This window comes from Triplophysa rosa, linkage group LG5 (assembly GCF_024868665.1).
Source record: "Triplophysa rosa linkage group LG5, Trosa_1v2, whole genome shotgun sequence".
NCBI classification, from domain to species: Eukaryota; Metazoa; Chordata; class Actinopteri; order Cypriniformes; family Nemacheilidae; genus Triplophysa; species Triplophysa rosa.
The window spans coordinates 22,378,119-22,403,576 of NC_079894.1; the positions used below are offsets into that span (position 1 = coordinate 22,378,119).

Genomic DNA, 25,458 nt, shown 5'->3' on the forward strand with positions numbered 1-25,458 from the left:
CGCTGATCATCTTTCCATCACTGGATAATGTTATGTTTATGAAATAGGATCAAAGGTCAACTCCCCGTGGCCACCTGCACACCTTCTGTTAGACTGTCAGATCAGAGACTGAAATGGTGACAGATGAAGTTAAAGCTCATTAATCCAACCAAAATCTAATAAACAAAAGCTCAAACTGACTGCTGCTGAGAGACTCGCATGGCAATAAGGGGATAAGTTTTAATTATGAAAGCTTCAGCTCTGTCTGCAGCGACACACACACACACACAAACTTTGGGCATTTTTAGATTTTTAAAAAATATTGTTCTGTATGATTTATAAGCTTTTTTGCCCATGGGGACCTCAATTTTGGTCGCCACGGTGACACGAGTCCCTATGTGTTGGTGTGCTTTCAGTTTTAGGTCCCCATCGGGATATAAAAACAAGGCCACACTCTTTCTTTCTTTCTTGCCTGTTTTTTTTTTGTCATTATCTCGTCTCTTTCTTTCTCTTTCGGTTGAGTCTTTCTCAGACAATCTGTCTTTCTCCCTCTCTTTTTATCTCTCTTTTCTCTTTTTCTTTATTTTCTTTTTTAACCATAATGTTAGCATCTCTCTTTAATGTTGGCATGCTTTATTGAAATGCTAACAGTTTTCACAGTAAAATCTTATTGGAAACTTGTGTTGTGTTTTTAAGGCATTCTTTCAAGTTAAACGTCAATGTCATGTGATATTAAAGCAAATCATAAGCTTTGTTTTCATTGTATTAATTTTTTTGTATTATCAGAATACTTGTAAATGTAAAGGCCTCCTAAGAAACACGGCCGATCTGTGTCAGGAGCACAACAACAGCCATAGAGCCAACACAACCCACCAAGAATTTTACATTTATCTCGTTTTGCACATTTCTACTAGGAACCATGTCCTCATGATCATGCAAGTTTGTGTGTGTGTGTGTTTGGAGAGAGCAGGACCCATCTGTCTCTGTAGAGTAGATTAATATCTCTTATTTAGCCTCAGTCTTACGTGCTCTCTGGTTCTGCCTTCATGAGTATCTTCCTTATTAACTGGAGTTATTAAACACTGGCTCATGTAGTCATGGTGGAAAAGCCCTGTCAGGATCTAATTTATTGTGGATGGAAGTGCTTTCATCCTGCGTAACTTCATGAAACTGTTGAGAGTCCTCACAGACAACCTCATTTTGTTAATATACGGTTGGAGTAACAGCTGTGTCAGGGACTGGCCTGAGAGAGCACACGGCTGCTCCTGTTGACCTACTTTGATAGAATCCAAAGAAATTCTTTAGTGTCCATTTCTATCTCTTAATTTAAAGTGGTAAAGTTCAGAAACAATGGAACGATGTCTATGTGAAGGTAAATGATGACAGTTGTCATCTGGGTGAAGTTTTTCTGTAAGATGATGTTTTGAGGGGAAATGCAATCTTACAACATCTTAAACCCTCACATAGACTCATACATTTACTGTATATATATATATATATATATATAGCAGTTTTTTCTCATCATCTGGTCTCATTTTCTTGCTTTAAACCTTTAATGTGTTTTAGCCTCAGTATTTATGACTCGTTGATAATGATAATCTATGCTTTTGTCTTTTCTCATTTACTCTCACCTCCATTTCAATACGATCTAAACAAAGGCACTATTGATTTTAGCAGCACGTCTCTCGCCTTTGTTTTCTTCTCTTTCTGCCATCTTGTGTTTACACCCTTATGTTGTGAACATGAAAATTGCCAATAATATGTAAATGTATATTGGAGGGTGGAGTTCAACCTTAAGTTTGAATGTTTCCTGAGCACGTTTTCGTGTGTATGCTGGAATTTAAACAGGGATTGATTGGTTCAGGCTGTTGTATCTCTCTAGAGGTGACACAGAGGTTGAAGGTCGGATTTAGTGTGTCAGAAATGGGCATGACAAATCCACACAGTCGTAAATCCACAGAAATGTACGCACACAAGCACACGCAGAAAGTACAAAATGGGGAGACACCATTAAAAATGATGAATGTGCTCTGAGAGCAGCAGAACCGGGTGACAGTAGCAATGGGACAAAGTGCCGTGTTTTGTGTAAAACTGCCCCAGTTCTGCAGCTCACACACACAGACACACTTTCTGATGGGGTTCTCAGGTGCTCTCATTCTTATGTAGTTCTGGATTTTATTAATTTTCTCTTACACAGATCTTCCTAGACTTAAAAGGGCAGTTCACACAAAAAATTAAAATTCTGTCATCCTTTACTCACCCTCAAGTTGTTCCAAATCTGTGTACATGTATTGTATAAATGTATTTGTTCTGATGAACACAGAGAATGATATTTGGAAGAATGCTTTTAACCAAACAGTTCATGGCCACCATTGACTACACTGTAAAACTTTGCTGTAGTTTTTGCAGCAGGTTTGCCAGTAACTTACTGTAGATTTAATTACTACTTAATATACTTTACAATTAGCACTGTTTTCAATCACTTTAATCAAAATTAAAACACTTTGACTTTTGAGATTCAAAATGAGCAAGAAGAGACTGGCATTAGCACAGCAACTAAGTAAAAAAATATATATTTTAAGCATTATTCTCTTGTTTTCTGTAAAAATATTTAAAACTTCTTAAATTACGATACATTTACATAACAAGAAAAGTGACCCAAGATAGTTAGTCTAGTTTTATGAAAGAAAAATATTAGGTAAGTTTATGCTTAAAACAAAATTGTACATTAAATCTATAGTAAGTTACTGGCAAACCTGCTGCGAAATTATAGCAAAGTTTTACAGTGTACCATAGTTGGAAAAATTACAATGGTTTAGTCAAAACTGTTTGCTCTCCTACATTCGTCTAAACAGAACAAAGAAATGTATAAAGCTATTTTCCTAACAGCACAAATTTGGTAACGCACAGACTCACAAAACATACTTGACATTCAGGATACTGTGTGTTACATTAACACACACACACACACACAGCTGTGTTTAGTCCTGAAGTGTGTTTCTGGGCCAGTGCTGTTGTTTCAGCGCACACTCGCTGTAGCTGTAATTTGCTGGGCGAAATCAATAGCCTGTCAGCATACAGCAGCGTCTCTCCATGTTCTGATGTTATTGTAGTGGGGCAAACACGCTGCATGTTTGTAATGCAATACTGTTGTGTGATGTCATGTCGACATCGTCTGGTCTGGCCGTGGACCTCGAGGAGATTATTGGAGCGGGTTTGAATTTCCTCTCCAGTATTGGCGAAGGAGCCAGGGAGGAGACGTGTGTGTGGTAGATGCTCTTTGAGTGTTACCAGGTGCAGAATGACCGATGCCAAATCATGCTGATGGGATGCAGATGAGGAAATGAACTGGAAAAGAGGGGGTGCAGGTGGAACAGCTTCTTTTATTGATCACTGTAGAAGGGGATAGCAGTGCCGGTCTAGTGGCCGTCCCTTAGGGGTGGACTTTTTGTCTGCACCATCTGTTTCAGCACACCTCGGAACAGGGGACATAGATGATAGACAGACAAAAAGAAGATATGTTGGTAACCAAACACCATTGGCCCCATTGACTTCCATTGTATGCAAGACATTTCTCAAAATACCTTGTTTTGTGAAGAAAGAGTCAAAGGTTTACATTTACATTTATTCATTTGGCAGACGCTTTTATCCAAAGCGACCTACAAGTAGGAGAGCATATACACATTTTGTCAACACGCTAAACAGTACCGTTTAAAAGGACATTGGGGTGAATAAATTGTGAAAGTTTTTTTTTTGCATAGATGTAGGGCAGATAAAGCATTGAGGTGCATATCGTGACATTTTGCTTTAAACGTGCTAGTATAAACAAGCAGATTTGATTGGATGAGAAAAAATTGGATATTCGGAGGAAAAAATACTGACACTGTGACGTGTGCTGTTTGCAGAAATATGATTATAAAATGTCCCCGACTTTGCAGGGCAATTACAGTCCAATTTGAATGCAAATGTATTCCTCCTGCCCTTATGAAGATAATTACGGCTTCAGCATGCACGCGCGGTTCTCAGAATAACAGTGCCAGCGCTGGGGAAGAGCGCGGGCGGCGCGCACAACATCTCGCAAACCTCTCAAGGTGCGCTGGTTTGCGTGTACGCGCGCACTCGACAGGTTGGGTTTGATCGTGTCTCGTTTAGTCTTGTCAAGTCTGTGCTCGAGACCCCACTGTGCACAGCCAGCACGGACTCATTTACATCGCCTCCTTATTAAACTCCTGCGCTAATGAAGAGATTCCCAATTAACGCAGACGCGTCTCACAATGCTTATTAAGAGTGTGCACTTTTTATGACACTTTCACATTCAGGTAGCATTCAAGGTAAATAATTGCAAACCGGACGTGTGAGGTGTGAAAGGGTGTTTAAGATTTGTTTATTATACAGACCTATGGTTTCAGTTGGAATAATAGCGAGATACTTATTGCTGGTAATTGGGGTTGTCATGATAAATAAATGTTTTTAATTAGCACAGTTGGAATATTCTATCTTAAAATAGACAACACGCATGTTTATTTGCAGACACATGAACATTTATGCATTTGGCAGAACCCTTCTCCATCTATTTAAAGTGCATTCAAGCGCTACATTTTGAACAGTTCGCGTGCTATTCGAACCCATAGCCTCTGTTCTGTTACCTGACTGGTGCATTAAATATTTTGTTTAATTAACAACTCTTTGATCTGACAATTATGTGTAGGCTACTTTACAGTTTGATTAAATGGAAGGCAGAGATTGGAGAAGCTTTACTGTCAAATAAGAACATTAAACACAGACTGTAGGCGAAATTGAGCCTACAGTATTCACCATGCTTCGCCTTCCAAAGTGTTCCCACGGTGCACCTGTATCAACAGTCTCTCTCTCTGTCTCTCTTCTAACCCCTGCCCTATTTGAATGCCACTTTCGTTTTTCAAATGATTTCAGTCGTAATTGCAGTTTACCTATGGGGTTGAGTTTTAGAGGATGATGAAAGACGTCAATTCGACATCTTTTTTTTTTCATTCGCATCATCTACTCCACAACGCGCCCAGATCATTAAAAACAAGTTGATTTATTACTCTTGTACCTGTTGCGAGCGCAACCCAGACTCGGTCATTTTTATTAAGTTTCACGTCAGACACTTTTTCTAAAACTATTAGTCATCAGAAGAAGCGCAAACCAGGACGCTAAAGATGCTTTTTTATCATGAACTTCACCTTTGGCCAGATGAGGGTGCTGTTTCCTTTCATACCAAACGCGTGTTTCACCTCATACAGGGCATTGGGAAAAGTTTTTGTTTTGAATAACAATGCATGCGGGAAGAGAAATCCGTCTGTGATTGGTTGGCGGTTTTCGGTTTGCGATCTGTGATTGGTTCGTATATTTTAAAGGGGCTTTCGGGGGTCCGCCTCTCTCCTCTCTCGCATCTCGGCGTCCGTGGCAGCATCCACTTATTCTTTACTACTTGCCTGCGATGTGACTCCACGCCGCTCGCCCACTGGAATATCAGCCCGTGTGCCAAGTGACGGATTTTACGCGCACGCCACGCCGTTCGGTTTTCCGAATTTGAAGGGGACACCGCGGCAGCGGGCAATACCTTTTGCCATGACTGTGGAATTAATCAAGATTTTGTGCCTGGTAACAGCGGTTCTCGCGATGGAAGGTAAATATGTGGATTTTTCTGTATCCATAACGCGCTCCGTGGAGTGCGTAAGCGCGCTTTGCGCTTCAAGTTTTCTCGCGGAGCGCTTCGGGTTTGACAGATATTGTCTCGTAGCGGGAAATTGAGCTGGAATATATTCGTGCGGACTAAGTTGAGAACGATAAAACATTTGGGGGGCATCAAACGGAGTTGGGATGGAGTTGGTCATTCCCGGTTCCATTACTTGGGATGGTCTTGCTGCAAATTTGGCTGAACGTTTAAATGCCAAACATGTTGTCTGGCTGGATTACCTCAAAAAACGTGTTTTTAATGCAATATTCTTATGCGTAACATCATATTTGTGTGCGTAGGGGTACATTGCAAAATCAAGCCGTTTTGCAGGTGCTGTACAGTACACCTCAAATGAATGAATGAGTAGAATTTGCCATTTTTTTATTTGTTTTCTATGAATTACTGCATGTTTATTATACAATAATATTATGCTGTTAATGTGGGATTTGGCACCACTTTTCTTTTAGTTTACATGATCAGTAGCCTAAAATGTAACGAATAACCTGGCACTGACTTTTTTAAATGCACTTTGAATGCTGAACTACTCGTGAAAATTTAAGTGTAAATAATGTTGAAGCAAAGATGTGATTAATATATTTAACCTTTTAAATTAGTCCATTACTATAAATATTAGTTGAACGTATTTAAACACTTTTTTACGCTTTCTTTGGGAATACAAACCATCCGTGGTCACCGGTAACATGATCTATTCAGGTCACGTCACTATATGATATATTCTAAAATTTGAGCAGCAAAGCATCGAAAAAGAGGGAAAACATCCTCCCTGTCTGGCATTTGACAGATGGTGGTTGAGTGGTTGTTGAGCCTTCGCCAGAATTCAGACGTTCAGCTCGGGATTGGTCTCCAGATCAATAATGAACACACAGCAAACATGAGGGGATTCTGTAGGCTATTTGTCTCCTGTTCTCCATATTTACATGTATGCATTTGACAGACATGCATAAATCAAAAGCGGCAGTTAATTCAAGGTATATATTTTGGTCAGCATGTGTGTTTTCTGGAGACGAACCGTAATGCTTTTAGAACACAATGCTTCTGTAACATTGAGGCTTAAATTGTGTCTGTGCAAGCCGAAATGTGTTTCAGTAAGACAGGACAAGCAACAGTGCCCACAAGTTTTTTCTCTCTCTCTGAGGTTCATAGGAAATGTGTCCGAGTGCACCAGATGGACAGAACAGGGTTAGGGACCCCCACTTTACCAACTAATTGAAAGCCAAGTGGCATTTGTGGTTTTAAATGTGTTTGCTGTTTGTGATTTGTGTGTATTAGTCTCTCCTTGAGCCCACATCAGTCAGATCAGAATATGAATGCTAATTGGCAAACCAGTCTTGTGACCACAAACAATGTGTCAAAGCCATGTGTGCCTCTGAGCGTATATGAAAGAGATAAAGGGAGAAATCAGGGATGGGGGAGGGAGAGAAATGGAGATACTCTGTGTGTGAGGAAGAAGAGGGTCTTGGGGACCATCTGGGTTAGTGGGAAGTGGAGTGTCTCCGCTTTGATTTCTATGCGTCAGATAGCACGGTTCACCAGCAGTCACTAATAGCGGCATGAGTATGATGAATTATAAATGCACACGTTTGGAATTGCGCTTATGCCACACTATGAATGCATAAATCACCATAGGTGAGGTGTATTAGGTGAAATGATTAATTCTCAATATGTGATTTACCAAACAGGGCAGTTGTTTTCAGTTTATACAGTAGGAGCAGAAAATGATCTATAGCATCTGAAGTGGTTTGGGTAGAACTATTGTAACCCATTTTATTTAAAACCAATTCTATTCAAAATCGTATTCAATTTCATTTATTTTCTGAATAAACGTTGCTGGTGATATTAAGAATTATGCATTCAATTTGTCAATTTAATCAGGGCCTGGTTTACATCCTTTTTCTGTTGGAAATCTATCACAGTAAAGTGAAATGTCATTTCATGTTGACTTTCCAAAAGATCGTTTTAGAACTCAATCTTTTTGCAAGTCACGGTTATTGCATGCAATGTAGATTGTACTGTATACCTTTTGTTTAAAAGAATGCAATGACAGTCGTCACTCAGGTATGGTCGTGACTCGTGCTGTTTCGTTGTTCTTGTGTTTTGGCAGCGTTTAAGTGCTCCATCAGGATTGTAAGTGCAGGTTTGATTGGACTTTCATTTTGAGATTTCTGAAACATCAAATGGCCAACAGTTCTAAAAGCGCCCCGGCCTCCGAACACGCACTCTCAGACATCCAAACCCTCGGTCAAGCCCTCGCCGATTAAAGAGGTCTGAGTGCAGTTGTGTCGTAAGTGCATCTCTGAAGTCCTTGTTTCAACATCACCGGTCCAAATAAACAAGGCTTATCTCAAGCTGTCGCTTCTGTCCTCCATTAATGCCACAGCGCAAGGCCACATGACCTCACTGCCGACCGGACCAGCGTCCTGACCGGCACTGTTGTTCTGATCGAAACAAAGGAACCCGGCAGGGTTTATCCCTGTTGCGGAGAGACGACACCACAGTTCGCTCTGCCAGCTGACCTCTGCTCACCTGCCTTGTACAATTCAACATTATTCAACCTGATCTCATGGGAATTCATAACTATTTTACGAGGTGGCTTATTTGTATGAAATCATATGTTGTAAATCGTATAAAAACGTAGAGTTACTAGAAAAAAGCAATACTGGAGCCCCGCCCCTAACTGGCATAAATGAATATAATGAAATGAATGAGATTGTATAAATTCATACTTAGCCAAAATAGTTACGTTTTTGTCGTTAATTGTGTTGCATTATTTCATTGAATCTGTTGATCAGCGAGAGCTGACAAAGGTATTGCTTTGTGAGATTGTTCATATACATTTGTTTTTCAAAACTGTTTGGAACCTTTGAGAATAACGTCTTTTTTATCATTAAAACATAACAAAGTCTAAAATATGTCCTACGTGTAAAACGCAGAGTTATGTGCTGTTCGGAATAGTTGTTTCTGAGTGGTCAATTACGATTTCTGTGGCAACCGATGCTGTTTGGATATCACTCTGGTATTTTTCTTCTCTCAAATAATGCTGTAATGTAATTTTTAACCTGGAAAGTAGTTTGTAATTTTTACGTCAGTCACATTTTAAACGGCCATTTTGATTCTATAGGCCTATGGAGTTGATTTTATAGACCTTTTTGCAAGATGCAAACAATAAGCACTCCACAGGAGCGCTTTCATCTTTTTTTTAATTTCACGCACGTTATTGCATTGTAAAGATGTTTAACGTTTCCAATCAGTTGTACATGTCATTTGTTTAATTTAATTAAAAAACTGAAACATCTTGCAAAATGGTCTATAAAGATTTGTTCAGATTCATTTACCGCTTTCTGGGGGTTAAATTCACTAGTCCAGAAGAATAACCCAGCAGTGAATAAATTCTTGAGCGTTACAGGTAATCCACGGAGTCATTTTTTGATTCATTCTGCTTTTATTATCATATATTAAAAATGATTTGTTCAAAACCCTGATTCTTTCCCAGCTAAAACTAGGACATACGTGAGCTTCTCTTTGTCTTTATGACAGTTTATTCCTGCTTTCTTTCTTATCCATCACTATTATGTTAAATGTCAGCTAAATGCACACGACAGGCCCATCATTTGTTTAAGGGTGGACAGGGCTATGAGGCAGAATTACTGCAGCTGATGTGAATAATGAGCTACAGTTGCTGACCACACTCTTCTTATTTCCTTTTCTCCACTTATCCGTGGCACGCTAATCCATCTCATCTCTCTATCCTCGTGTCAAGCTGGCTGGGATTTAAGATATTCTACATGTGTCCTAGTTATGTATGTTTTGTTAGCAGTCCCTGTACACTATAACCACATCTTACATCAACCAGTCGACCAATCAGTATCAAGTATTCCAGAGAGCTGTAAGGGGCAGTACCGCACGGCGCACGCACACAGACGCTCGGTTTATTATAAACCTCTTCATCATTAACAGAGGCATCTTTGTGCACCGGGAGGTTAAAGGACATTGTAATATTTCCTCCGTCTTCAGTCTCTCTGTCAGCCGCTCCCGAGGCTTTAGAGAATACAGAAAACTCGCTAATGCATCTGCAAATGAGATCGCTCATCTCTGTCTAAATGAACGCTGTGAGAAAGGTGATGAGGGAGATAAGTCTTTTTTAAGAAAAGACACCATCTGTCTTGATTTTTTTCCTCTGAAGTACAGCAGAAGACACACACACACACACACAGAGACAGACAGACTGTGAAGTCTACTGACCCTCGGAATAATGTCAGTGGCCTTATGGATGTTCATGACGTTTGAATACATTTCAACGTTTTTTTGTGACATACTCTGGTTCCCTGTAGGCTACTTAAATATTTAACCAATGACCTTTTTTTTACATTGACAGTTACATTTTTTAGTATACACATCCTGCATGTAGGCCTGTCACGATATCATCGCGGGTATCATGTGTTTGTTATAAATCAGATTAAATCATCCAGGTGTTTTGATATCATGCACACGCACTTTGTGCTTCAGTTTTTGGTCCTGATCAATTGTTTCGGGGCATCTGGGTGATGTGACTCGTTGAAACTATCTCTGGCCTTTAGAGATCTTCTTACTCTCTAGACGCAGCAGCCAGATGGTTGATGGGGTGTGTGTGCTATCTCAGTGGGACTGGCAGACCTCAAAGCCCTGATGGTTTCTTGTCTTTCATGGGTTCTGATTTTCTTTTCTCAGACTGCTGCCGGTCTCACTTCATGCTCGGTGGGTTTTTCAGCATCACTAGATTGCTAAACGAGGTCTGAAATTACCTCATTAAACCAAACTGGTGCATTCTTACATGTTTGTAACAGCGGTAGCAAACGATACGGAAGTGCACAGTGACCCTAAAAACACTTGTATTGCATAGAAAACATGGTATTGGGTCCATTTATGTTATTTTAAAGGTGGAGTGTTGTTATTTCTGCACCAGAAGCAGCACCAAATGGACACTCAATCTGTTGGTTTGAGCTGCCCAAATGGCAGATACCACACAGGGTTTGATATTTTATATAAGGCAGTACTGTAGTTGTTGGTATGCGCCAACAACAGCGCAGTGCCCTCTGGTGGTACGTAGTATGACCCAAATGCATTTTATACATTTTTCTGTTTAATTTCTAATTGTCTTTCTTTACATTGGCATGCAAATAGATAATGTTCTCTTTAAGATGCACACTGGTAACTTAAGTCTACTCGCGATCATGTGTGTAAAAACTGTTGCGAACCTGTATGACTTCGTTTCGTCTGCTTAACACAAAAGAAGATATTTTGAAGAATGTTGGTAACCGAACCAAGGCGGTACCCATTCATAGCCATTGTATAGACACAAAACCAATGCAAGTAAGTAGGGCTGGGACGATTTATGGCGCAATTTCTTATGCTCCGTTTCTCAATGATTACGGTTAAATGCCCCAACATCCGAAAGCCAGAGGGCACTCTCGCGCAGAAACTCCACCTACAGTATATGGGATCCAGAAGAAGAACGATTTACACGTAGTTCCAGGAACTTCCAATGGTCATAGTCTGTCGCTGTTCCTCAAACCTTTTCAGGTATTCTCATGATAATAAAGTATATTTATAATGATGATGTTTAACGAGTGTTGTTGATTTTGTGCACTGAGTGTTTTTTTCCTGCGTCGCTAGAAGTAGAGAGGTTAAGGAAATTTGGATCCCCGGAAAAAAAGGATGAGCAGTTTTAGTTCAGACGGGCGGCGGTTGTTTTACATTGCACTTACATTGGTATTTTTATACCTAATGACGTAAGTAATGTTAACAAATTCTGTGGCTCACCAGTTTTGAAACATTTTAATATGGTGATGTGAGCCGAGCATAACACGTGATTCGGGCATCTGGTGTGTAAACTTAAAATATTTAAACTAGTTGCGATCTGAGTGAACATTTTTACATTTTCACACGTTTACATTTTCTATATATTATAAAATCATTACAGATGAAGTGAAGAAGCGTTAAATAAGACGTGACCCTAGGTCTTCTGTAGAAGTAACTTAACCCTGTGGTGACGGAGTTTTTATTCTTATGAAAAATACGAATATTCGAATAGCATTTTTAATTTTCATATAGTGATTGCGGATTGAATATTCGAACATTTGCGTACAACCCTAGTTGAGAGCCTCACTGAAACCAGACAAAGTGAACATGTTGGTTTTCCTTGCACGAAACATAAAGACCTAAAAATTAGGCAGCATTACTTGCCGATTCACTTAAGCGGCCCAGTAGTTGTACACAGTAGTTGTACAACAGCCGAACACTTGTACAGACTAGGCTAGCCCGATGTTCCCTTTTTATGTTGCGCTTTGAAAAACGTTGTTTTTATTGATGTAGCTTAATTAATAGTTAAATAATATTATGGGCGGGTGGTGGATTTGTGGAGGTGCGTGGTTGGCATTTACCGGCTAACCGCATGATTTGTTGCTTCTTCACCGCGGTAAGAAAAAAAATCATACCGTCACAGCCCTAATAATTAGTGTGAATCGCGACAAGAGGGTGAGTAAATAATAACAGCATTTTTTATATTGCGTGAACTATCCCTTTTAGCACTTTGTGCCTATTGTGCACATAAAGCACACGTGTATTGCAGAGGAAAAGATGGAAAACAGAGGTGTTATTAAATAATGAGCGAAAAACCATCAGTAGGTTGTGTTAAAAAACAAAAATAAACCATTGAGAGTATTGCGATCTGAAGGTGAATGAGTTTCGCTGCACTGAACCACAAGTTTCTGTAAAAGTGCTGGGCTGTCTATTTGGATTTATAGCTGCAGAGTCACACAATACAACCGCTACCTTCCAAAAACCCTTTTATCAGATGATTCAGAAGTCACCTGGTTGAGGACAGTGCGAATATGTGTAAGTGGAATCAGCAGAAAGAGCCAGAACACATTTTCTTCTTCTCTCAATGAGACACTGGTGGAACGGTGCGCTGGGTAACTGGCCCCGTCAGCAGACATGAGATCCTCCCCAGTGTTTCCACACGAGAGCTGTGGGAGAGGATATTGATTATTGAGGCATGTGGCTGAAGGTTTTTAAGGGCGTGCTCAAAGCCTTGTGCAGATTCGGACTTGGGTCGGTTGTGAGATACACAGGAACTGATAAGATTTGGTTTCATTGTCATCAATCTTTGGCAAATTGGACACAACCCCTGTTGAATGCTTGCGCTGTTTAAAAACATACACTTTATCTCTCTTTTTTGTATTATGTTGGAGAAAGTAAGTCATGCTTGTTTGGAAAAATATGAGGGTGAATAAATGATGAAAGAATTTTCATTATGAGTGCACTATTTTTTAAGGTCCCCCGAATCCCCCCGCCACCACACAAAAGCTGCTGTTGACACGGCCTGTTTTGACTGGGACTGCTTTCTTTCTTTTTTTCGTAGAGAAAGAGGCATTTTAATTAAAACTTGAGACGGCACAGGCACAGAGAGTTCTGCTTCCTGCCCAGAGCGCAACAAATAATTGGTTCTGTTCCCTCTTTCTCTCTCGCTCTGCACTGGGTTAAATAGATGCAGTTGTTCATTTTGTTGGTCTTTTTTCCTGTTTTCTTTTCATTTGCTTACCCCTTCCGCCGTCCCCCCGAACAGGGGTGAAACCCGAGCCCGTGCCTGTGTTTGGGTTGTGGACGGAGAGGCTGTAAAGATGTGGATGTATGAAAGAATGGTTTGAGATTTTAGGAGCCTGTGAAACAAAGCAGCTCATTTATTCCTCCTAATGAAAGCTGCTTCCAGAGCTCTGCCATAATGGTTTAATTTTATCTCACGAGCCCCTGGATTAGTCTGAGAGATGCGGGATTTAAAGGGGCCGCTGGGTGATTTCCTAGTTTTATGTAGATGTTCCGTCATTTGTGGTTTTTGAAAGGGTAAAGAAAATGAAACTTGTTTTGAGTTATTGATTTCTTATGAATAGATCCACAAAAAATCCACCCATGAACATTACTGTCATGGACTGTAGATTGTACAAAAACATACAAATGAGAATTCATTGAATTGTCCCTCAAATCTGTTCAACGTAAAATAGTTAGGCCCGTAAATTGCCTTGAGATTGCGTTGGACGATAAAAACTGCTGGACATGACCTACATCCCACTCAGATCATTATTTTTTAACTGACGCAGTGTTTACACCCTGAATTTCCTGCCCTTCGACTATGTTTCGTATCAGTGGTAACTTCTGACCGAATGTGGCATTTCCCCCTCAGCTTCACTGATTTCAAAGCATTCGCCGCACGCAATCAGCTCACCTCTGAAAATCAGCATCAGGTCAGCAGGACGCCCGACTAATGTTATTACACCATTAATATTTCATCAAAAACCAGTTCGTCAGATGTTTTTTTTAACCGACCGTGGCAGGCAGGATAACATCTTTAACGTGTGAAGAGGAAAGTTTTGATTGCATCTCCTTTTGCTCTCTCTCTCTCTCTCTCTCTCTCTCTCTCTCTCTCTCTCTCTCTCTCTCTCTCTCTCTCTCTCTCTCTCTCTCTCATTAAGACCTAAGGTATGATCTCTTTTACCTCTGAAGAATTATCACAAACCAATATTATCTAAGGCTTTGCTATAATCTCCAGCATTTGCAGAAATAGCCAGCGCCATGATCAATTGATCAATGATCAATTGATCAAATTTTGTCTGCTGTTGTCTAGGACCCAAATTGATTAAATTGAGTGAAATAACTTTTTATAGGTACACTAATTAGTGCCTGATTAGAAATAATATAAAATTGCTTTATGGTGATCTGTTTTAGTGCGACCATGAATGCCTTTTATTTATTATGTAAAATTAAAGCTATAGATGGTGATATTTTAGTTCTTGTTGAAAGCTGCAATACTTGAACAAAAAATAACCTTTACTACAGCAACCATAGTTTAAGCATGATATTTGTATTAAAGGGGAAATTCATCCAAAAATTCAAATTCTGTCATGAATTAGTCACCCTCAAGTCGTTCCAAACCTGTATAAATTACTTTGTTTGGTTGAACCACCAGAAAGGGCACCTTTTGACTCCTATAGCTGGAATAATTATTGCATAATTTATTTTGTTCTGTTGAATACAAAAGAAAATATTTTAAAGAATTTCGAAAAACAAACCGCTCTGGGACACCTTTGACAACCATTTTAATGGTAGTCAGTGGTGCCCCAGAAATCTCAGTTGCTAACATTCTTCCAAATATATTTTTCTGTGTTCAGAACAGAACAGAACAGAACAAAGAAATTTAAACAGGTTTGGAACAACTTGAGGGTGAATAATTCATAACAGATTTTTCATATTTGGTTGAACTATCCCTTTCAACCCATAGTAACCACAAATTTACCATGATCTTACTTCATGAAACATAGTTTAACCATCATATTTGTAGTAAAACTGTGGTATTGCATTCAATATGTCAAAAAATAAAAATAAATAAATAACGGTAACTAAGCCATTTAGCATTTCCATATGCAATTCAATCATGACATCACACAGGGAGTATGAAAAAATGACAATGAGCAGACAAAAGTAAAGGATGTTGGCCTGCTGGATACATTAATAAGTTACAGGTTTGTGTTGTAGTTTGTATATCTGTGCATGTGTGTCTAGTGTTTTTGTTGAGCGGCAGGACTGGTAATTAGGTATTGATTTCTAACCACGCAGGGTGATGGGAAATGGGCGGCTTGGCCCTAATTACAGCCGGTTGCCAGATTGGGGGTGTCTGAACTGCAGCGGTGCGCTTTACGGGCGAGCGTGGCTCCTGGCCAGAGCGGCTGCTGCCTCATCATTATAGCAGATTAATTAGCGGTTTTGCCCATGTGGGCATCAGCTACCTTGATGCTATTGCCTGCATGAGCTTTTTTGATGACAGACAGACGGGAATGTTAATAAAAGTCCAGGAAGGTGGATGGATGGCTTTACAGGAAGAGAACATAAAGAAAAGCTTCGGGTCTGATTTTGGTCGGTCTCTTTTGTTTCAAGTTGATGGTGAATCTGGAAAAAATGGACATGTCGTTGTCGTACCGCTTGAACAAAGATGCTTTTAAAGCGCTTCAGTGTTTACACTCTTTGGGAAGTCAACGTATAAATTGACTAGTCACTGCAAATCATTTGTCATTGTCTTTAAGCAACCAAAACTAATTCATACTATCAGATCTGTCATTCCTAACTTATGACTTTGTATGAAAATATTACACACTTCACTTTAACATGATGCCATAATTATGCCCATTGACATTGATTTATTTTCTCTTCTGGTCCACCAGCTGTCTTGACTGCACAAAAGATTTAGTTTAAAGTAGCCATTTTTCAAATGGTCAGTTTGTATTGTTTAGAAATGAACCCACACATGCACACACAAGCCTTCAGCATTGCAGCTCCGAGCCATCGGTTTTTCCTGCGAGATGTTGAGATTGCTATAATTGGCTGTAGTGGAATGGGCATCTATAGTCCTTGCAGGTCTGCCATGGGCTATCAGCCATCTGGGCTTTTATGACGCTGATCTTGTATCATCTCCCGGGGCTAAGGATATAATGCCCATTGGCAGTCTTTCCTGTATCTAGACACAAATCTGTTCACTTTTACAGCAGCACTTTCTATGCGGCAAGCCGTTCCATGAGCAACCATAAAGTCATGTTAGTGCCCTGCCACAGCCAAATAGGAGCCGGTGCGCTAGCGTGCATCTAAAAGCGGTCACGGTTGTTAAACAAAATCTATTTGCTCAGATTATTTGGACAAACTGAGACTGTTGTTAAGAACGGTCATTAACTAGAGAGGGTCGTTGTTACACATGCAGACTTTTGGCAAATTTGAGATTCGTACGAAGAACTAGATTTTTACGAAAGTGTGACTGTGCTTGTCTGTGCAAAACCGTCTGTCGTAAGGGGTGAGTCTTGTGAGTGGTTTTAAGTGGTTTACCTCGGCAATGGTTTTTAATTTTTGTAATATATATTTATAATTTTTATAGACATTTCAGCGGCAACAACATAAACAAACGTTATGTGACCCAAACGTACCTTCCGGTAGACCTCCTCAAAGACTCAATAACTGTTGAGTAGATTTAATTTAGTTTAATGCAATTAATATACATTAAAACATTCATATAAATTAATTTAAATAAAATATAAAAATAAATTGTTATAAGCAAACACTGACCGGTAGTTAACTTCAAGCCAGGCTCATGCATCCGCTAACCCCCCCCCCTCGGGAATTTAAGGTGTTTGGTAAAAAAGGTATTTTGGGGTAAAAAATACTGCATATCAGGGAATATGGGTTTAATTTAAATATATTTTTAATTCAATTTTGTGTTGAATTTTATTTTCATTATATTGAACAAATGCATAGAAAACAAAAAGCTTCCATAAAACATACACTGACAACAATTTCTTGATCTTCTTGTGTAGAAATAATTTGTAGCCATTCTTCTGGGCCTTGAGTGTGATGTGTGTTACCTTTTGCCAAGCTTTCAGGTAAAACTACTGTATCCAACATAAACACAACGTTTTTAATTTGTATTTATGACCTAAATATGAACACTAATAATTATGAAGCTATCTTGACATTTACTGCATGTCCTAACTAGGTAAAGTTCGAGAACATTGAAAAACTATGTGAGAAACTTAAAATATGTTGTAAATGACCAAATGTTTTGATAGCACACACTTTTAGATGGCAGTTGCCTGTGGCCTGGAACGAAAAGCGAAACCCCCTCGCAAACCTTTTCTGCTGCACTGATTCAAACACTGATATAATTTCCCACTTCTCTTTGTTTCTTCTGGACCCCCGGACCGCCTAACAAGGCGCTGTGATGAGGCGTATGTGTGCGATGCTTCAATCAGGCATGTGCAGCATTGTTCCTGCCTTATCTGAATATGAAAGTGTCTCGGCAGGAGATGGAAAGAAGGGAAAATGAAGGGAGAAGAACAAGAGCGAAAGATGTTTAAGAGATTCCACCTCCGGCTGAAGTGCTTCCCCCGAGAAAAACGCTTCCATGTTCTAACAAGCAGCGCAGCAGTCAGTTGTCCCTAATGTCCACAGACAGGTGGACACACACACACGCACACACACACACACACACACACTGACTGTCTCGCTGTTTAATGGGGCCGGCGCTTTCCCAGATCATTATCTGTATCTTCCTTGCTCTTTGCCTCCGTCTTGTTTTATCAAGCTGTTGTCTCGTCCGTCCTCTTTTAAAAAACATTCTCTTTTGGTCAAGGTTTCACGTGTGTAGTCCTAGACTAACCTCTGTGTTGGTGAAGGATGATCTCATGTCCTGCTTATCTCCAGATTGCACATCTTTTTAAAGTAGCGTTCTGTTTTCAGATAAGGCTACACTATCATAAAACGCAAGAGCTTCAAGACACATTTTTTAAGTTTGGGCTACCTTCACTTGATCCACAATGTGATGCTCAAAAACAGTTTCAGATTGAAGGTCTGCATGTGTATGGATTTGGTATGAATTTAAACGATTTAACATTTTCCAAGAATGGGTTTACCGTGCAAACAGACAGCTTAAGTGCAAGATGCTCTCAATCTCACGAATTATAGCAGCACCACTTAAAATATATAAATAAATAAAAATAGATAAGCTTGCAACCTCTAATAGGCTGTTGGATGACTATCTAGACTCATCACTACCATTTTGTCTAGTGTGTCCATTCCTCTAGTCTGATGTCTGGAAAGCTGTTGTTCAGGTGTTGACTAAAAAGTGTAGCAGTGTGGTAATGACATGGTGATGGTGATGTGGTCATTGTTACTGAGGTAAATGAATGGGCGGTTGGAGTCAGCTACACTGTGTCCATGATGTGGCCAAAATGTCCACACTATCGTCACTTAAAGTGATACTTCACCCAAAAATAAAAATTATGTCATCAATTACTCACCCTTTTGTCATTTCAAACCTATATTACTTTCTTCTGCAGAACAAAAGAAAATATTTTAAAAAATGTTAACTGGACCCCATTCACTTGCGTTGGTTTTGTGTCCATACAATAGAAGGGAATGGGTCCAGTGCTGTTCTGTTACCAACTTTCTTCACAATATCTTCTTTTGTGTTCTATGGAAGAAAGAAAGTCATACAGGTTTGAAATGACAAGATGATGAGTAAATGATGACAGAATTTTCATTTTTTGGTGAACTATCACTTTAACACATCTAGCTCAATGTCTGTTAAGTGAGTTTTTAATTTCATTTTCTTAATTTCGTTTTAATTTTGTTCAAATCTCTTTGCAACCTCATGTCATGAAAAAGCCTAACTGTTTTGTGAGGTGGTGGTTTCGCTTAATGTGAATCGTCCACAATCATATGGTTATTAGCAGAGCCATTGAGAGAGAGTCGGGTCAACTCCGTTGACTCAAATGGAAGAGTTTTTTTCACAGCAATGGCGGTTCATGGAGGCTCTCAATAGTTCCTCGGAAGTTACTAGTAACGCATGGAGTTGCGGCTAAACAGACCAATTGAGATAAACGTTTTTTTAAAACGTTTTTTAAAAAATTAACGAAATAAAGAATTAAAAGAAAAAACATGAATCACATGACGCTCGAAAAATATGAACTTCTGTTGTAGCGACTCTCTCTCTCAATGGCTCTGGTTAAAAAAGCAGGAACGTTGCCCCACCCCTTAAACCAAACACTTGTCTGAATTCTGTTTCTATTCTGTTTAGCCTGTACTGTATATTGGATTCTGGGTTCTTTAAAGCCCTAGCACAGGGGTGCCCAATAGGTCAATCGCGATCGACCAGTCGATCACACAGGCAATGCTGGTAGATCGCAATAAATTAACCAACCTAATATGCTTTTGTAAAATTTTAGTAAAATATTTTTTTTAACAATATATTTATTACTTTTTTCACTTTGCATATCTCAACAGGTTCCACAACATGTAATAACCATATAAACATAGCAAACAATTTAAGTAAAATATTTTATGTCGTTCCCTCTTTTAATTTCTGTCTGACCAATACATTTTGACTAAATAAATAAAAAAAATAAAAAAAAATTATTCAGCTGTCATGACACTTAAGTAGGCTGCTCACCTTCCAAGAGCTTCGGAGTACAGAGTGCGAAATCGCGCAGCTAGCAGTATATGCTTGTTCGCAAAACAATCTAAAATTCAAACCAAATTTTAAAATGAGTGCGGTACCAACCAAAAAGTCAAAAACATACCATTTCCATTCGGAGTGGGAAGAAGATTTTTTCTTCACTGTCTTTTTCTAAATGCATTTGTTTGATCTGCCAGACATGTATTGCTATTCCAAAGAAAGGAAACGTGGAGAGACATTTTCGGACACTTCATAAAAACTATGACAACGATTTTCCTGCAAAAAGCGAGCTTAGAAGAGCAAAGGTAAAAGAACTGAAATCTCAATTATCTGGTCAGCAGTCACTCTTTACTCGTCCAGGCCAAAAAGCTAAAGCAGCCACGTAGGCATCATTCCGGGTGAGTCACATCATCGTCAAACATAAAAAATCATTCCAAGTAGGAGAAATGATAAAAGATGCTTTTGTCGAGGCAGCAGACTCATTGTTTCGGGATTTTAAAAACGTATCTGAGATGTGTCTGCCATCAAAGCTGCTATCAAGATCTACAGTTACGCGTCGTTGTGAATTAATGGCCGATGACTTGACGCAGCAACTGAGAAAGGAAATAACTGATTGTGAATGTTTTTCACTGAAATTAGATGAGAGCACGGACATTAGTGATACAGCGCAGTTGTGTGTTTTCATAAGGATGGTGTTTAAAGACATGACAGCAGGAGAGGAACTGCTGACACTTCTGACTATGAAAGAACACACTCGAGGCGAAGACATTTTGGGGGCATTTAAGGACTTTGTCGACAAAACACAGCTTCCGATGTCTAAATTAGTGTCAGTCACCACTGACGGAGCACCTGCGATGGTCGGCTGTTCTAACGGTTTTATTGCCAAGTGCAAGGAGGATGATGCTTTTCCAGACTTCCTCAATTACCATTGCATAATACACCAACAATCTCTATGTGCGAAAATGCTGAACATGAAAGAGATCATGGATGTATGCATGAAAATAGTCTGTTCAATTCGTGCACGTTCACTTCATAGACTTCCGCACTTTTTTGGAGGAAGCGGACTGCGACCACACAGATCTCCTGCTGCATACAGATGTCAGATGGTTAAGCAGGGGCAAATTCTTGGAAAGATTTCGAGGGCTGCTTCCTGAGATAAAGGAGTTTCTCCTGTCTACACATAATACAGAATACAAACAATTTGAGAACGAGCAGTGGCTTTTAGATTTGGCCTTTTTGACTGACCTGACTAACATGCTGAATGAGCTAAATTTAGAGCTGCAAGGTGAAGAGAAGATGGTGGTCAACATGATCATCTCAGGTAATGCTTTCAAAAGAAAACTACAGTTACTCACATCTAAGCTGCAGCGCCACGAATTAGGCAACTTCCAAAACATTGCATCTGAACTTCACAAGCAAGGAAAGGAGCCAGCACAACTTGACAGTGAGCGCTACATTGAGCAAATTGAAAAGGTCAGGTCAGACTTTAACAAACGGTTTCAAGACTTTGCTTTACTTGAGCCAGTTGCTACATTCATGTGCTTTTCATTTAGAGATGAGCATGAGGTTGAGTCCCTGGCCAAAGACATGGGAAAGCTGTTTCAGATGAACCCATCAGCATTGGAGGATGAGATTGTAGCACTGCCATCTGACATTCAGCCGAAGGCAAGGGCCAGTGGACAGTTTTGGAACCTTCTTGCAGAAGAGAAGTATCCAAATATCAGAAAATGAGCCACCGCACGGTTTGCTCAATTTATATATGCGAGTCAGCCTTTTCTCACATGAAGATGATTAAGTCAAAACACCGGTCCACCATGACTAATGGCAATTTGGAGGCCTGTTTGAGACTAGCTACCAGCAGCTACTGCCCAAATTGTGCAAAACTGTCTGATTCAATTCAGTGCAAGTCATCAGAATAAGGTAAATGACCTGGCTATGGTAATCTGTTGTGCTGTAAATGTTTTGAGTTTAGTGTTAAAATGAATGACATCAGCACTGAACATTGTTTTGCATTGTTGAATTCCATGAAGAGAATACGCATTGGAAGAGTAATTAAAAAATAAATAAATGTGTTGAATGTGTTATAATGTGTTTTTTAGTTGGTAGATCTTATCAGGTTTACCATTTTAAAAGTAGACCATCATGCAAAAAAGTCCGGGCACCCCTGCTCTAGCACATACAGTATATGACTAATGAACAAGAACATCAGGTTCTTTGGTTTTAATTGAATCCTGTTAAGAGTGTTGTCTGTTATTGGTTCAAGCTGTGTTACTGCCTGTTAGATTCATCCAGTGTCTTGTTAGCTGGGACCGTATCTAAGCCTATGGTCTCCCACTGGCTTTCAACCCAGATACCTGGCCTCCCATGCATCACAGCAACACCTGTTTTACCTCTCAGCGTCTCTACCTTCGCTGGAGTCACAGAAAGGTTGGGCTCTGAAAATAGCGTGCCCTAGTTTTACGTGTTTAATGTGTAAATGAAGCTCTCAGGTGAAGCCTGACTTTACCGTCTTTAAGGTTAGATTGTGTCTTACAAACCGTATGCCAAACTGACAGATGTGAGATGACAGTGTTTGTTTTTTACGGAGTTTGATAGTTGCTTCTGGCTGTGAGAGATGCTTTCGAGGGTTTTGTTGAAGTCTTAAGAAATAGAGGTTGTGGTTTCGGTTTGTGCGGAAAGGATAAGAGCCTCGCTTACGACGACTACTGCGTTGGCGTCTGCGGTCTTACTTGAAGCTGCTAAAAGCGGCTCGCTGCTGAAATGTGTGTGTGTATCTGTGTAGGCAACAGAAACGTGATTTCGCTCTGAAATGCTAAACCAGGACAACTGCAGGCTCAGAAGAGACGCTCGTTGGTCTGAGTGACATCTGTAATATCCTGCTGTCTGTCACACACGCGTTTGTTGCTCAGCTGAATGTCATGAGCTCAGACGGGTCAATGTGTTGGATAAGCGTCTAAGATAAACTAGCCGTAACACGTGGAAGAGTAACCAACGTGTCACCTCAATATTTGTTTGTGCTTGGAAATGCTGGATTACTTTCAACCCAGCGTTGGGTCAAAAAGGGACAAACTGACCGTCGGGTTAAATTAACCCAGAAATGTTTATATTTGACTCAACAGTTGGTTAAAACAACACAGCAATTGAAGTGTGACTACAATATGAAGTTTGCATGCGCTGTATGTTTTAAAGTAAAGGTGCAAAGCGTAAATCGTTCCTAATTTTTTTACTCCCATTTTTCGGTACGTGGAAAGAGGTTTGAATCTGGTTTCTTTAAGAGAGAACGAGTGTGAACAGCCATAAAGAGTAACTGATCCTGATGGCAACCGAGTGTGAAAAAATGTTTTTGTACTTCTTGCTAGTTACTAGATTTTGCCCAGTAGTAGTATACCTGACAGCTGTGGTTTTCTTGTGTTTTTTTAAAGGCTTTGTTCCCAAGCGACACCAATCGATTTAATGCTTATATAATGTTTGTTTAATGCAGGGCTCCAGACTAACCTTTTTTACTATGAGCACTGTTGCCCTTGACTGAAAATTTTAGGAGCGCAAGCAAAATATTTAGCGGCAAACTTTAAATCAGCCTGCAATGCAATTATTCACATGTTTCCCCCAAAATAACTGTATTACTGATACTGACAAATAAGTTACTTGATGACAGCAGATTTGGTTCTGCTTATTGAAAAAGAAGCAGAGTCTACAGAGAAGCTTTGTTATTGATTGGTGCTAAATAGATAGACTGTAATCTGAATTCATTTGAACCAACAGAAATTGCGCTTCTCAAAAAGTATACATTTAATTGTTTACAGTGTTACACATTAAAGCAAAATGAAAGACCTTGTGAAAGACAATGATTTTATTGTGTATTAAGGACACTTTTCCTGATGGTCACACAACACATGTAAATATGACGTAAAATAAAACTTAACAAGAGCATTCGCCTGTCGTTTGAAATGATCCAGCGCTCTCTCAAGTAATCCACAGATAAATGACGTTTCCTGAAGTCCTCCGCGGTTAGTTTCGTTTTAAACGTCTCATATATCAAATCGTTCGTCCTCGGGCTCAAGAAATCCGTAACAACAAACAGCGACTCGTAGTTGTAATGCGCTCACGTTGTGTGTGTGTAAACTTGTCAATGACGACCTGGATTGTGAGCGTCCGCAGTTCACTTTCACACACAGCCTGCACTGGTGGCGGGCTCGGGTTCTACTCATCTTTCCACATGAAACAACAACTAGAAGAAATTCCAAATTTGCAGGTCGCACATGCGCGAGTACTTAAAAAATAAAAAATAAAAATGCTCGCGCTGTCTCGCAGTCTGGAGCCTGTAATGCATGTTTATCATTTTTCTATTCAGTGTTTTGCTAAATAAACACAATAAGATTTCTGGAAGTAATCGCATTGTTATAACTAATACAGATCTTGTTTATTGGTTAAACAAAGTCTTTTTTCCATTGATTTTTAATATCATTTTGTCGTTCTTTCTTCGTCTCAGAATTATGGTCGCAAACAAAAGGGACGCCGTTGTGTGACAATCTGGGCTGTGATTGTGATTCTGACGCCCACGCCAGCCAGTAGCAGTATTTCTGCATTTGTGCATGTCTTGCATAAAGATGAAGAGAAAACACAGTTTTCTCCATGTGATCCATGAATATTTAATGGTCATGTTGTGTGGTCTCTTTTGTTTAGTGAGTGTTTGTTGGCTTTGTGCTTAGATTTGATGTGCGGTTCAATCAGGAGTTCAACTGGACAACAGGCTGTTTTCAATAATATTACATAAGCCTTAAATTCTTCAGATTCAAGTGCTTTAAATGAAAGCCACAAATGTAAAGGGTTGTTGTTGGATGCAAAATGAAGTGGAGTGCCTAAAAACCCTCTTAACCATGGTAAATTCACTGCAAAAGACTTATTTTATAAAACATAAGGTAACAGTGCTAAAAAAATATACCAATGTGCAATACATAATTGCATTATTTGTTGTATGTACATACATACACAAAATGTATCTTTATATTATTATAAATAATAATAATATTTATGAATACAAAACGTGTAGTAATAACAACAACATCATCATCAACAACAACTATTATTATTATTATTATTGGTATTACATAAATTATTATATTTAATAAAATATTCATATTTTTGGCTATTGTTATGCATTTAGTACTTTTTAATATCAGCATTTGTAAAAGATATTGAAAGCATCAGTTCAAGCCATTTTATTATTCTGGTCGTGTCACCTAGCCGTGAATTAAAAGTACACACTTCCCCAGTAAACTTTTTGTGAGACTGAGGGAGGTGGAACATTAGTTGAAATGTTCCAACCTGGTTATTTTAGCACCCTTTAAAACAAAAAGTATCGTTGACCTTGAAGTCTCCCCTTTTTCTTAACCGCACACTGAGAGAAACTGCAGCAGAGGGAGGCTTTTATTCCAAATTATTGTTGCCTGTAAACATTTTCACACAACATTTTTTTATTACTTTTGTGATGGCATCTGTTTTTAAAGACGCAAGCCCCCGTGAAGCTTCGAGCTGCCCACATTTAACTGCCCAGCGCTGGAGAAACGGCAAAAACAATCTTAAAAACAAGAAAAATAGAGGCCGGGAGAATTTTTCTACCCTGCTGTTAGTTTGCATTTGCAGAGTGTCAGCGTGGCCTTAGGAAGTTGCATTAGCAGAAAGTCTCTGTTTACCAAAACAGAAGAAAGCACCTTACTGAGACAAAGAAAGGTTTTAA

General features: G+C 39.4%; 1 protein-coding gene across 1 annotated transcript in view; it reads left to right on the plus strand.

Moving 5' to 3' along the window:
• The first annotated feature begins 5,392 nt into the window (after nucleotides 1-5,392).
• LOC130554486 (ephrin type-B receptor 1-B) overlaps nucleotides 5,393-25,458 on the plus strand; it is a 231,238-nt gene continuing 211,172 nt past the window's right edge. Inside the window, exon 1 of the mRNA XM_057334187.1 lies at nucleotides 5,393-5,629. Coding sequence (XP_057190170.1) covers nucleotides 5,572-5,629 — 58 coding nt within the window. The 5' untranslated portion in view covers nucleotides 5,393-5,571. The remainder of the gene's footprint in view (nucleotides 5,630-25,458) is intronic.